Source organism: Carassius carassius, chromosome 40, assembly GCF_963082965.1.
Source record: "Carassius carassius chromosome 40, fCarCar2.1, whole genome shotgun sequence".
Taxonomy (NCBI): Eukaryota; Metazoa; Chordata; class Actinopteri; order Cypriniformes; family Cyprinidae; genus Carassius; species Carassius carassius.
In genome coordinates this window covers 28,691,084-28,702,420 of record NC_081794.1, presented here as the reverse complement: position 1 = coordinate 28,702,420, position 11,337 = coordinate 28,691,084, and the positions used below count along the sequence as shown (strand labels likewise).

The 11,337-nt window shown below is 36.4% G+C and overlaps 3 protein-coding genes across 3 annotated transcripts in view; 1 reads left to right on the top strand and 2 right to left on the bottom strand.

Annotated features, from left to right (window-relative positions):
• The window catches only part of LOC132122523 (dnaJ homolog subfamily B member 12-like), a 15,181-nt gene extending 14,952 nt beyond the window's left edge, over positions 1–229 (top strand). The window contains exon 9 of the mRNA XM_059532897.1: positions 1–229. This exon is cut by the window's left edge and continues 441 nt beyond it. The gene's annotated coding sequence lies outside the window, so the exon portion shown is untranslated.
• An 831-nt stretch (positions 230–1,060) lies between these two features.
• Positions 1,061–3,024, bottom strand: LOC132122521 (DNA damage-inducible transcript 4 protein-like). The gene is made up of 3 exons (XM_059532894.1): positions 2,868–3,024; positions 2,077–2,277; positions 1,061–1,978 (listed from the first exon to the last, which is right to left on the bottom strand). Exons 2-3 carry the CDS (start codon positions 2,258–2,260, stop codon positions 1,491–1,493), a joined length of 672 nt encoding a protein of 223 aa, XP_059388877.1. The 5' UTR covers positions 2,261–2,277; positions 2,868–3,024; the 3' UTR covers positions 1,061–1,490.
• A 6,374-nt stretch (positions 3,025–9,398) lies between these two features.
• On the bottom strand, positions 9,399–10,872 carry LOC132121826 (anaphase-promoting complex subunit 16). Its single transcript, XM_059531582.1, has 3 exons — positions 10,689–10,872; positions 10,352–10,426; positions 9,399–9,780 (listed from the first exon to the last, which is right to left on the bottom strand). Exons 1-3 carry the CDS (start codon positions 10,828–10,830, stop codon positions 9,671–9,673), a joined length of 327 nt encoding a protein of 108 aa, XP_059387565.1. The 5' UTR covers positions 10,831–10,872; the 3' UTR covers positions 9,399–9,670.
• Positions 10,873–11,337: the final 465 nt, after the last annotated feature.

The following is an 11,337-nucleotide window of genomic DNA, read 5'->3' as shown; positions in this document are numbered from 1 at the left end:
TCTTACTGATTAAATTATTGCGTATGTGTCTGACTTCATCTGTGCTGCGTGTTAGGAGTAACTACAACTGCTGTACACAGGTCTTATTTATTAAAGGATTAAATAGGAATATTTATTTCATATGAGGTTTTATTTTCTACATGACTTTAGTGAAACTATTTCATCGCTGACAGAGACTGCACTGCAATTATTTCACTGAGTACAAATAAAGATTGTACGTGCCACTGTACACTGAGTGTGTGTGAGTTTGCAGGAGTGTTTAAGACGTCAGCTAATGCCACACGGAGCTCAATCATGTGTTTCAGCACGTTCAGTCACCCGTCTGGAAAAAAAAAGGAAAACCACTGCGTGGAAGAGCAACAAAAACAGCTGAGAGAAAGACACGCACTTCACTTGAAACAATAGTTGACCTAAAGACTATAATAGTCAAATAATTAACTATTATGAGTTTGTTTCTTCATCAGATTTGTAAAAATCTAGTATTGCATCAGTGTCTCATCAATGGTTGCTCTGCAGTGAATGGGTGCCGTCAGACTGAAAGTCCAAATAGCTGTATATGTAGATTCCTTGGTTTATGGTCACGTTTTAATGCATTATATTGTCTGAAGGCGTAACAATGAATAGATAAAATATAATAACTGGTTAGTTATTCATGAGAATATACTATGCATCATAAGCTGCATTACGAAGCATAATGCATTGACTTTATAATGCATTATACCATAAAACAGCATATTTCTTTAAAATATATGGATATCACAAATATATTGTTCAAACTAAAGTACTTGGTCAGTAAATAAAAAAAATTGCACGAATTAACCATTAAAGCAGGTTTATATGGACTTTTGTGGCATCTCTGAATGGAGCTGCAATTAAAATACTATGAAGTGCAGTAATTTCTCCGCTTCCTGATTCCCAGAGAATACAGAAATTGATGATGCATGTTTTAGCATTAACGCAAATCATACGGCTTTAGATAAAAACGTGTTGAAAGGTCTAAAATCTAAATATACAAATACAGTCATTGGCCTAATACACATAAAATAGATAAAAGACACCGTTTCTTTAAAAAGATAATTTATTTTCTGCATTTCTTTCAAGTAAAAAAAAAAATTTGAATATCAAATAAATAAGATGCATGGAATATGCATATGGTTTAATAAAAAAAAAAAAAAAAAAACCCTCTTCCATTTGATCTAAGGGAACAATAACAATCGTGCACTTGAATAACGGAAAAACATCAAGTTTGTTACATGGAAAATAGCTGCCACATTGGTTTCCATGAACCTGAGGTAAACATTTCAACAGCAGCCAGAAAACTCTTGCTTCACTAAAACGTCAGCAAAAGTGCAACATAAACAGACCAAACAGTGTCAAAGTCTTTATATACCTTACATCTGAATTACAAATGCCCTGCGAGCTGAATAAGTCTCCCGTGAGACCAAACAGCTTCATTTTAAAACCTAGTAAAAGTTCATGACGCGTCAGTCTCAGCATTCTTCAATCAAAAGCTCTTCAGAGCTGTACAGTTTTCTTTTAATAACTCTAAATCCAGTGCTCAGTTTAAGTGCACGTCTAACAACCGGAGACGAAGGTGATCTGCCAGCGAAGAGCCCCTGGATTTTCGGCCAAAAGCCCCTGGAGTCGAGCCTCAGCACGAGTGTGAGCTGGAAGGTGGGCACTAGGTAGGGGTCGACTGCGATTTGTCCCACAGCTTCGCAGCTGCCATCCTGCTCCACACAGAGGTCAACAAGGGCACCACGAAGGCCACAGGGCTCGCTGACCGACAGATGCACCAGCTCCTGGCCGATGTGCTCCAGGAGCGTCTCAGGAATGAGGAGTTTGGAGCAGTGCAGGACGCCGTCTTTGGCATCGGTCAGGTTAAGTGCGATGAGCTGCACCACTTCCTTGCACAAGGCCTCTTCGGTCGGGTCAAAAAACGAGTCTGAGTCAGAAAGATCAGCTTGGGATATGGAACCTGCGGGAGACAAATGCATGCATGAATTAGACTCGAGAACTTGAAACTAAAGTTTGAAAATGCATGCATGGAAACTTGTGCAAGAAGTGCGTGTTTACCTGCATCTGATGCGTCGTCTGTGCTGCTGTGATTGTCTGAATCGGAGTCCAGGCTTTGGCTGCTGTGCAGTTTCTGCATCAGTCTGCTCCAGGACAAGCGTTTGGATGATGATTCATCAGATGTTGGTGTGGATGGGAGACTCGAGTCTTCAGATGAAAGGCTGGAAATCAGCTGCTCTGGCATAGTGTGTCTTAGAATGACTGTAAGAGAGAAGATTTGGTTTTATTATTCATGCACGAGACACAAAAGCAGCTGGTGCATTGCACACAAAATAAAATAAAAAAAAGTGGCTTTTACAGTACGGATGTAAACATTCTTGAATCAAGATGCATTTACAAGAAAGATGACTAGAGAACGGGTTGAATTAAGTTTCTTTCTGGCCCCGTTAACAGGATTCTGTTGTTTTAAGAAGCATAAACGCACTAAATATTGAGATTTAGTCTTTAAACAATGTTAAGTCACTTGCTCCTCTAAAAAAATGCTTGGATGATTGTTACTGGAAAACAAGACAACACAAAGCAAGAAAATCATCTCTGCAGAGCAAACAAGGCAGTCAACAAAGAAAAGTAGTAATTTTAACTAAAAATAAAATTAAATTAAAAAACATGCATTAGCCAGTTATTTGACTGATTTTTCAGTCCTGATGCTATGAATATCGCAGCAAATGGTGATTATCAGAAAAGCAGCATACTTTTGTCTTGCATTGTTCTCCAAGGTTTGAACGAACAACAATGGAGACAATAAAAACAGCGCTGTTTAAACGCTGAAAATCCTCAAATAAGACACTTACTGAGATTCAGTACTGTAGATCTTCAGGTGTGATGGATTGTCGGTAGTTTCCCGCAGATGAAATAGTTCGTAACAAAGACCAGTGACCAACAAAGCCGAGTGCGAAGCGGAATAAGCGCAGCAGCTGGAAGCATCCGCAGTGAGCTCTGCAAACACTGACGCAATCCTTTCTGCGCCTGCTTATATAGTGCTGGCGCTGGCCACGCCCCCTGTGAGTTTCCAGCCAATCGGCATCTCTGTCACGTCTTTCGCGTCCCGAGTTCGCCTGGTAACACGCAGCAGCGCTGATCAGCGAGAGCCTGCTTTGTCCGCGGTGGAGGAGGTGCAGCTCACATCACCTTTTGTCTTCCACTCAGGACATGCAGTGGCGAATCTCACGTCTGCGCATTTGTTTGTGGTTTGACGATTAAGTCATTTGCATCACGAATCGAAACAGAATTGTGAAATACTGACTCTAAAGATGCGTTTTCATTGAGTACGTGCAAGAAGCGCCACACAATTACCAATGATTTCAACACTGCAGTCAAATGCTTCCTTATCCAATAATTCATGCCTGCTGGATTTAATGTAGTTTGTTGGCATGAGATACTTTTGGAAAGCTGGTATATGGATGTTTAACACTTTTTCTAGTTTAAAATACCTCAAAGGTAGAATTCCCCTTCTAAAGTTTTGTTTTAAAAAGTCTTAATGGCATGCTTGAACACTCATTAAAACTAAAGCAAAGTCAAAACACAAAGTTAACTTTAAAAGGGTCTGACTTATCACGTGTGTACTTCTGATGGTCAAAAACTTAGCGAAATTGTGAGTAGCTACAATAAAAATTTTAAATGTAAACCGGAACCTCTGGTTAAAACAGAAACAACTGGTTTAATTCAAAGACCTTCATAGATTTGCATACAAAGAAACTATGTCTTATGTAAATAAAGTATTAATAGTTAAAAAAAAATGCAGTTAAACACTTTTTTTAGTCATTGAGACCAAAACTAAAAGCGCCAAAAGTTACATTCAGGAGTCTGAATTTTTGGGGTGTTCTCATAAATATACACTTTCTTTAGTTTTTTTTTTTAACCCAAAATAATAATTTAAAAAGTCTAAGGACACATTAACCCTGTTTTCACATTTTAACCATTTAAAAGTACTAAAAGTGCTCTGAATTTGTTGGGAGTTTTGAGATGAAATCCTTGAAACTAACACACTTTGGTACATTAAAGCTCTAACAAAGGTAAAAACTAGTGTTCACTGGAAGGAGTTCATAATAAAGCAAGATATAATTTGATTAAGAGCTAAAGTGCCTGTATTTGGCCAGTAAAGTGTGAAGTGCTGCTGTCGGGGGAGGTTCATGAAGGGTTAAATGTTTCCTAGTTTAGATTGAAGGCCTGTTGCTGGTCAGCAGAGACCGTCACACACAGACAAGCACATTCCTGTCTTCTGTTTGCTAGCCAAGGGTGTGTTTCCTCTCAAATCCTGCTGAAGCTTTTGCATATAATGCGTCTGAATCGGTTCAGCTGCATGAACACACAAACATCACTGGGCCTCAGAAAATGACTTTCAGAAGAGTTTTTCTGTGTAAAATCAGCGGTAGACTATAGCACATGTTTTATGTGGTGCTTTTAGAAAGGCCTGCTGATTCTTCACACCTCAGCAGAACTGGGCTTGAGGACAACTGAAGATCTGACCTTTGCCAAATGTGCTTTAAAGACACTTAGTTCATGAAAAAAACTCCTCAGTCCTGAGGAAGGATGCAATCTTAACATGTATTAATACAGCAGATTTTCTGAGGATTAAATTACAGTCATCCAGTAAATACATGATTTATTTACCTTTATTTCTTATTTACATCTCACAATTCTGACTTTACGTCTCACAATTCTGACTTTACGTCTCACAATTCTGACTTTACATCTCAGAATTCGGACTTTACGTCTCACTATTCTGACTTTACGTCTCACTATTCTGACTTAACGTCTCACTATTCTGACTTTACGTCTCACTATTCTGACTTTACGTCTCACTATTCTGACTTTACGTCTCACTATTCTGACTTTACATCTCAGAATTCTGACTTTACGTCTCACTATTCTGACTTTACATCTCAGAATTCTGACTTTACGTCTCACTATTCTGACTTTACGCCTCACTATTCTGACTTTACGTCTCACTATTCTGACTTTACATCTCAGAATTCTGACTTTACGTCTCACTATTCTGACTTTATGTCTCACAATTCTGACTTAATGTCTCACTATTCTGACTTTACGTCTCACTATTCTGACTTTACGTCTCACAATTCTGACTTTACGTCTCACTATAATGACTTTACATCTCAGAATTCTGACTTTACGTCTCACAATTCTGACTTTACGTCTCACTATAATGACTTTACATCTCAGAATTCTGACTTTACGTCTCACTATTCTGACTTTACATATCACAATTCTGACTTTATGTCTCACTATTCTGACTTTACGTCTCACTATTCTGACTTTACATATCACAATTCTGACTTTACGTCTCACAATTCTGACTTTATGTCTCACTATTCTGACTTTACGTCTCACAATTCTGACTTTATGTCTCACTATTCTGACTTTACGTCTCACTATTCTGACTTTACGTCTCACAATTCTGACTTTTTGTCTCACTATTCTGACTTTACGTCTCACTATTATGACTTTACGTCTCACAATTCTGACTTTACATCTCACAATTCTGACTTTACGTCTCACTATTCTGACTTTACGTCTCACTATAATGACTTTACATCTCAGAATTCGGACTTTACGTCTCACAATTCTGACTTTACATCTCACTATAATGACTTTACATCTCAGAATTCGGACTTTACGTCTCACTATTCTGACTTTACGCCTCACTATTCTGACTTTACGTCTCACTATTCTGACTTTACATCTCAGAATTCTGACTTTACGTCTCACTATTCTGACTTTACGTCTCACAATTCTGACTTAACGTCTCACTATTCTGACTTTACGTCTCAATATTCTGACTTTACGTCTCACAATTCTGACTTTACGTCTCACTATAATGACTTTACATCTCAGAATTCTGACTTTACGTCTCACAATTCTGACTTTACGTCTCACTATAATGACTTCACATCTCAGAATTCTGACTTTACGTCTCACTATTCTGACTTTACGTCTTACTATAATGACTTTACATCTCAGAATTCTGACTTTACGTCTCACAATTCTGACTTTATGTCTCACTATTCTGACTTTACGTCTCACAATTCTGACTTTACATATCACAATTCTGACTTTACGTCTCACTATTCTGACTTTACGTCTCACTATAATGACTTTACATCTCAGAATTCGGACTTTATGTCTCACAATTCTGACTTTACGTCTCACTATAATGACTTTACATCTCAGAATTCGGACTTTACGTCTCACAATTCTGACTTTACGTCTCACTATAATGACTTTACATCTCAGAATTCGGACTTTACGTCTCACAATTCAGACTTTACGTCTCACTATAATGACTTTACATCTCAGAATTCGGACTTTACGTCTCACAATTCTGACTTTACGTCTCACTATAATGACTTTACATCTCAGAATTCGGACTTTACATCTCACAATTCTGACTTTACGTCTCACAATTCTGACTTTATATCTCACAATTCTGACTTTACATCTCACTATAATGACTTTTTCATCTCACAATATCTGACTGAATTTTACGTCTCACAATTCTGACTTTACATCTCACTATAATGACTTTTTCATCTCTCAATTTCTGACTGAATTTTACGTCTCACAATTCTGACTTTACATAGGTTTCCATGTAGCAGACACACAAATAGTGTCGTAAGTAGTGTTTGTTCTATCATTATTGCTCATACACAGTATTATAGAGATGTGGTTACTTTGGGAAACATTCTCCTCAGTATTTATCTATAACTAGGTTGTGAGTTTAATACTAAAACATGGTGTACTGTAGGGTGACTAAAAATGTAACAACAGATTGCTTTGGATCAAACACATGTTGTATAAAACTCATTTACAGTGGTATAATGATCCTTATGACTTCTATGAAATGCTGCAATATTAGCTCAGGGTTTCCTGGTTAAAACTTAAAGCTGTTTGTCCATTTGAAAGAAAGATTTGACAACTTCAACTGTGAATAATAAACCGTTTCTTCAGGACAAAGAATAAAGCAAGCAAAGCAAATAAAGTTTAGAATCTCAAGAAATCTATTACTTGAAGCTCTCTCAGACTGACTAAAGTTTCACTAGATGGACTTTTATTCAAGTCAATGAACACATTCCCATGCATATCATGTAATGGAGGTTTGTTGGACGGAAGCCAAACTTCACAGATGTACTTCAGCAGGACAAACAGTTCCATACAGACGAAAACAAAGACACGTATTCCCCGTCCAGGAACAAAACATACCGTCCAATTTTATTTACATCTCACAGAGCCGCCTTTATTTTTTAATGGGCATTAAGTGAATGAGAAAAGAGCAATGTTTGTGCAAAATGCAGATCTGAATATATGCTAAGAAAGGGTAAAAATATGTTCAACTCATATTTCACAACAAAATCAATATTTAGCATAAAAAGAAGCTTATTTGAAAGATCATACGGATTTTCTTCAAAGAACCTGTTTCACATGTATTATTTAAAATGTGTTTATATTATATAAATACTAATTACTTAATTCATACTAAATACAAATATATATATATAATTTTGTATTTAGTATGAATATATATATATATATATATATATATATATATATATATATATATATATATATATTTATGCATCATTGCATTGGTTGTACTGCCTTTAATTGATCATTAACAACAATGTATTAAAATGAAAATATAATAAGGATCACTAATTGAGAATGATAAGAATGTCAAAAATCTAAAAATTCTGGAGAGATCGTATTGATGGAAAATTGCATTAAATGTCAAAAGGAATTAAACAATTTAAAATCAATTTTGATGAACAATGTTCAATTCCGATATATTTTAGATGTCTTACATTTTTCCTAATTTTTTCCATTCCCATTTCATGCCAAATATTATTTCTTGTTTCTTTCTTTTTGCTGTGACAAACATCTTCCATGAGCTCCACCCTGTGTTTCCTAGTGGTGAGTTAGAAAAGCCCTTTTGTTGAATGCAGAAGTGGACAATCATCATCTCAGCTAGAACAGAACAGAACGTTCAGTACTTTCATTCAGAAACATCTCTGTGGCCTGCTTCACTGAAGTCTGATAAACATCTAGCGACGTTCAGTGGTTCATCAAGCATCTGCAGGAACTCAAAGAGATGTTTACACAAGGCTCACATTGCATTGCTTTCCCTTTCTCACTCAAGTTTTAACATGAACTTTAACTTTTATTCTTATTATTTCCACAGAAAAGCAGCAAGCTTTAGGTGATGAACAGAAGAGCTTTGACTGAGTGATGTGCTTGTTATCTGTAGGAGCTTCAGCGTTCGGTCGCTTGGTTCTTCCCTTCTCTGTGTTTCCTGCAGGACTGTGTGCCACACGATTCCCTCGTCTGTCTCCGAAATAAACCTTCAGCCACTGTTTATGCCAAACAGAGTTTCTCACACACATGCTCAGTTGAGTTAATAATAACTAGAGAAAACACACACTGACTAGAGTCACCGAAAAACATTTTTGTACTGGTAGGAATGTAAATGTGACACACTTTTGCTCTTTGCAAACGACTTACACTTTGAATAACAAAAGGCATTGACAGGTGCATGGCTTGAACTTTCTGAGAGATTTCAACATGACAGATTAATAATCGACAAATCTGGAAAGAAAAGGTAGTTCTGAAGCAGAGCGAGTTGTTTAATTTTTGTATTTTGTAATACAAAAATACAACATGATAAAATAAAAAACTAATAAAATAATTAAATGAAATACTAATAAGAAAACGAATAAAACATAATAAACATATCCCATTAAAAACAAGCATATTAAAATAGAATTTTCTTTATGAATTGCATATAATATTTCGAGTTTTAACATTAATTTTTAAACATAATGTGATGTGTCTTTGTCAGAAAGATTTCAGTAATACTAATAAAACTTTATTTGAAATAAAACTGTGTTTTAAACACAAAATAACCAGGTATATTTATATTATAAATATAAAAAATATTTTAATATAAATATTTCAATCAATGCATTTTAACTAACTGAATATTGCTAGTTAGACAGCTATACATATTTAAATCATGTTCATACTTTTAACAGAATAAATGCAATTGTTTTTGCACACAATATATTTATACTGAATCTAAGCAATTTTGAAATGCATTTAGTTTTGTTTTATATAAAATCAAATTAATTTCTGACAAATCACACTTCACACTACATGTACTAGTTTATTAATTTTAAAACTGTATATTCAAATACATGCATTTTATTTATTGAGCACATTAGAAAGAAAGTAAATAAAATCAGTACAGATTGTATGTTAAACTTTAAGTAGATTTTAATGCATTATTTAAATGAATTCATGCACCTTATGAATTGTGCTTAAAAAGGCTTTTATTGTTTATACACATACAAATCCACACTGTGAAAACAAGGGGCTATTATTTTAAAGTATTCCTAATGCTGTATCTATAAACACAATGCATATTTACACACATGATCACAAACACTGATGATTATAAAGCAGTGCAAAACAACACAACATACACCTATAGTACATTCATAAGAACTTCAGCTCATTCAAGATGGGGAAAAACCAATTAATATGTTTATAAGCGGAGAAACTGATCTGTCAGTTCTGAATGCAGTCATGAGGTGGTGAACCCCAGGAGCTGCTCGATGGGTTTATATTTCCACTCATCCGTCTCCAGCTGCTCCACCAGTCCGGCCAGACGCTCCATCCGTGACACCTGCTGATCTGAGATCAGAGACAATCAGGATCAACCATCGGTGACGCTCAAACTCTAACGTGCACAGGACTCCATCAGTGAACATCTGGAGAAGACGAAAGATGAAACACATCCAGCATTAAGATGTTTTTAACTCAAACACATAGAGTCTATAATCCATAATAACACTTCCTCCAGTGAAAAAGTGTTCTGGTCTGAATCAGGAGAGAAGTCTGCACAGATCAAGCAGCGTTTAAACAGCTCTAAACAAATGAAAAAATGAGAGACAACAGGAGATGCACCTTTGCACTGGAGTAAGTATTATGGACTAAAATCATCTTAATGCTGGATTTGTTTCATCTTTTGTCTTCTCCAGATGTTAACTGATGGACTGGAGTGCTGTGGATTATTGTGATGTTTTTATCAGCTGTTTGTCTCTCGTTCTGACGGCACCCATTCACTGCAGAGCATCCATTGATGAGACACTGATGCAATGCTACATTTCTACAAACCTGATGAAGACACAAACTCATCTACATCTCAGATGACCTGAGGGTGAACTACATAGGTGTGTTTTGTTAATTTTTTATTTGCACTCACCATGTTTCACCTGCTTCAGTGTGGATGCAACTTGATAGCTGAACACAGACTCGCATAAAAATCTATCAGATCCATCTGTGGGGGAAAAGGCATGCAGTAGATCATTATTGTGACACACACTGTAGATCACAAAGTCTCTCCTCGTAAAACTGGGAAAATGACCCAGAAACCACACTCAGATTCAAAAAGGATCTCACAAACAAAACCGGCACCAGGGAACTGGGAAAAAATGTTCCATAACAGTTTACATAACAGGCTTATGTGGCAACCTGATTAAGCAGTTCTGAGCTTTAGAGGGATGGAAATGTTATTCAGTGATGCTAAAGAAAGAACACACCCTCCATCATCTCTCCGGCTCCTTTGGGATACGTGTACAGCACTTTCCTGGGCGGGATGAGCTCGGAAGCACTGAAGCCGGATCCGGTGACCGAGCTGCCGCTGACTCCTCCAGCCGAGGACGAGGACGAAGACGCTGCCATTCACTACCTACAGATCAAAACACAGTAAAACACATTAAAACACACCAAAAGCACATTAAAACACCAAAAACACATTAAAACAGCAAAAGAGGACAGGAAAGATGGTTCTGAATGAACTAAACACATCTACTTTAGTTTCTACAACATTATAGATTACAGATTCATTCAATCTCTACCACTGTTTGGGCAAAACCTGGTTTTCTAATACACACTGTAGACTACATCACTAATAAACAGAACACTGCAATACATATTTACAACAACATAAGCATTGGGACAAATGTAAACACGACACAACACTTCAGGCTTTGAATAAAAAGCATTATATAGCAGCCTAGAGAAAACACTATACACACAGAGAGCAATCAGAGAGACACAAAATACAACATTTCATTGTCTTAGTTCTTTTAACTTTTAGATTTAAGTTAAAAATACAGGAAATTAAACGGTATCGATCATTTGAACACTCGTAAGAGCGTAAATTATGCGCTACTATCACTATTCCTC

Coding starts and splice junctions, on each gene's coding strand:
- LOC132122521 (XM_059532894.1), bottom strand. CDS start 2,260: ATGCCAGAGCAGCTGATTTCCAGCCTTTCATCTGAAGACTCGAGTCTC. Junction 1,979..2,076: donor AGACGACGCATCAGATGCAG/GTAAACACGCAC, acceptor TGTCTCCCGCAG/GTTCCATATCCCAAGCTGAT.
- LOC132121826 (XM_059531582.1), bottom strand. CDS start 10,830: ATGGCAGCGTCTTCGTCCTCGTCCTCGGCTGGAGGAGTCAGCGGCAGC. Junction 10,427..10,688: donor AGCCGGAGAGATGATGGAGG/GTGTGTTCTTTC, acceptor TTTCCCCCACAG/ATGGATCTGATAGATTTTTA. Junction 9,781..10,351: donor ACTGAAGCAGGTGAAACATG/GTGAGTGCAAAT, acceptor CTCTGATCTCAG/ATCAGCAGGTGTCACGGATG.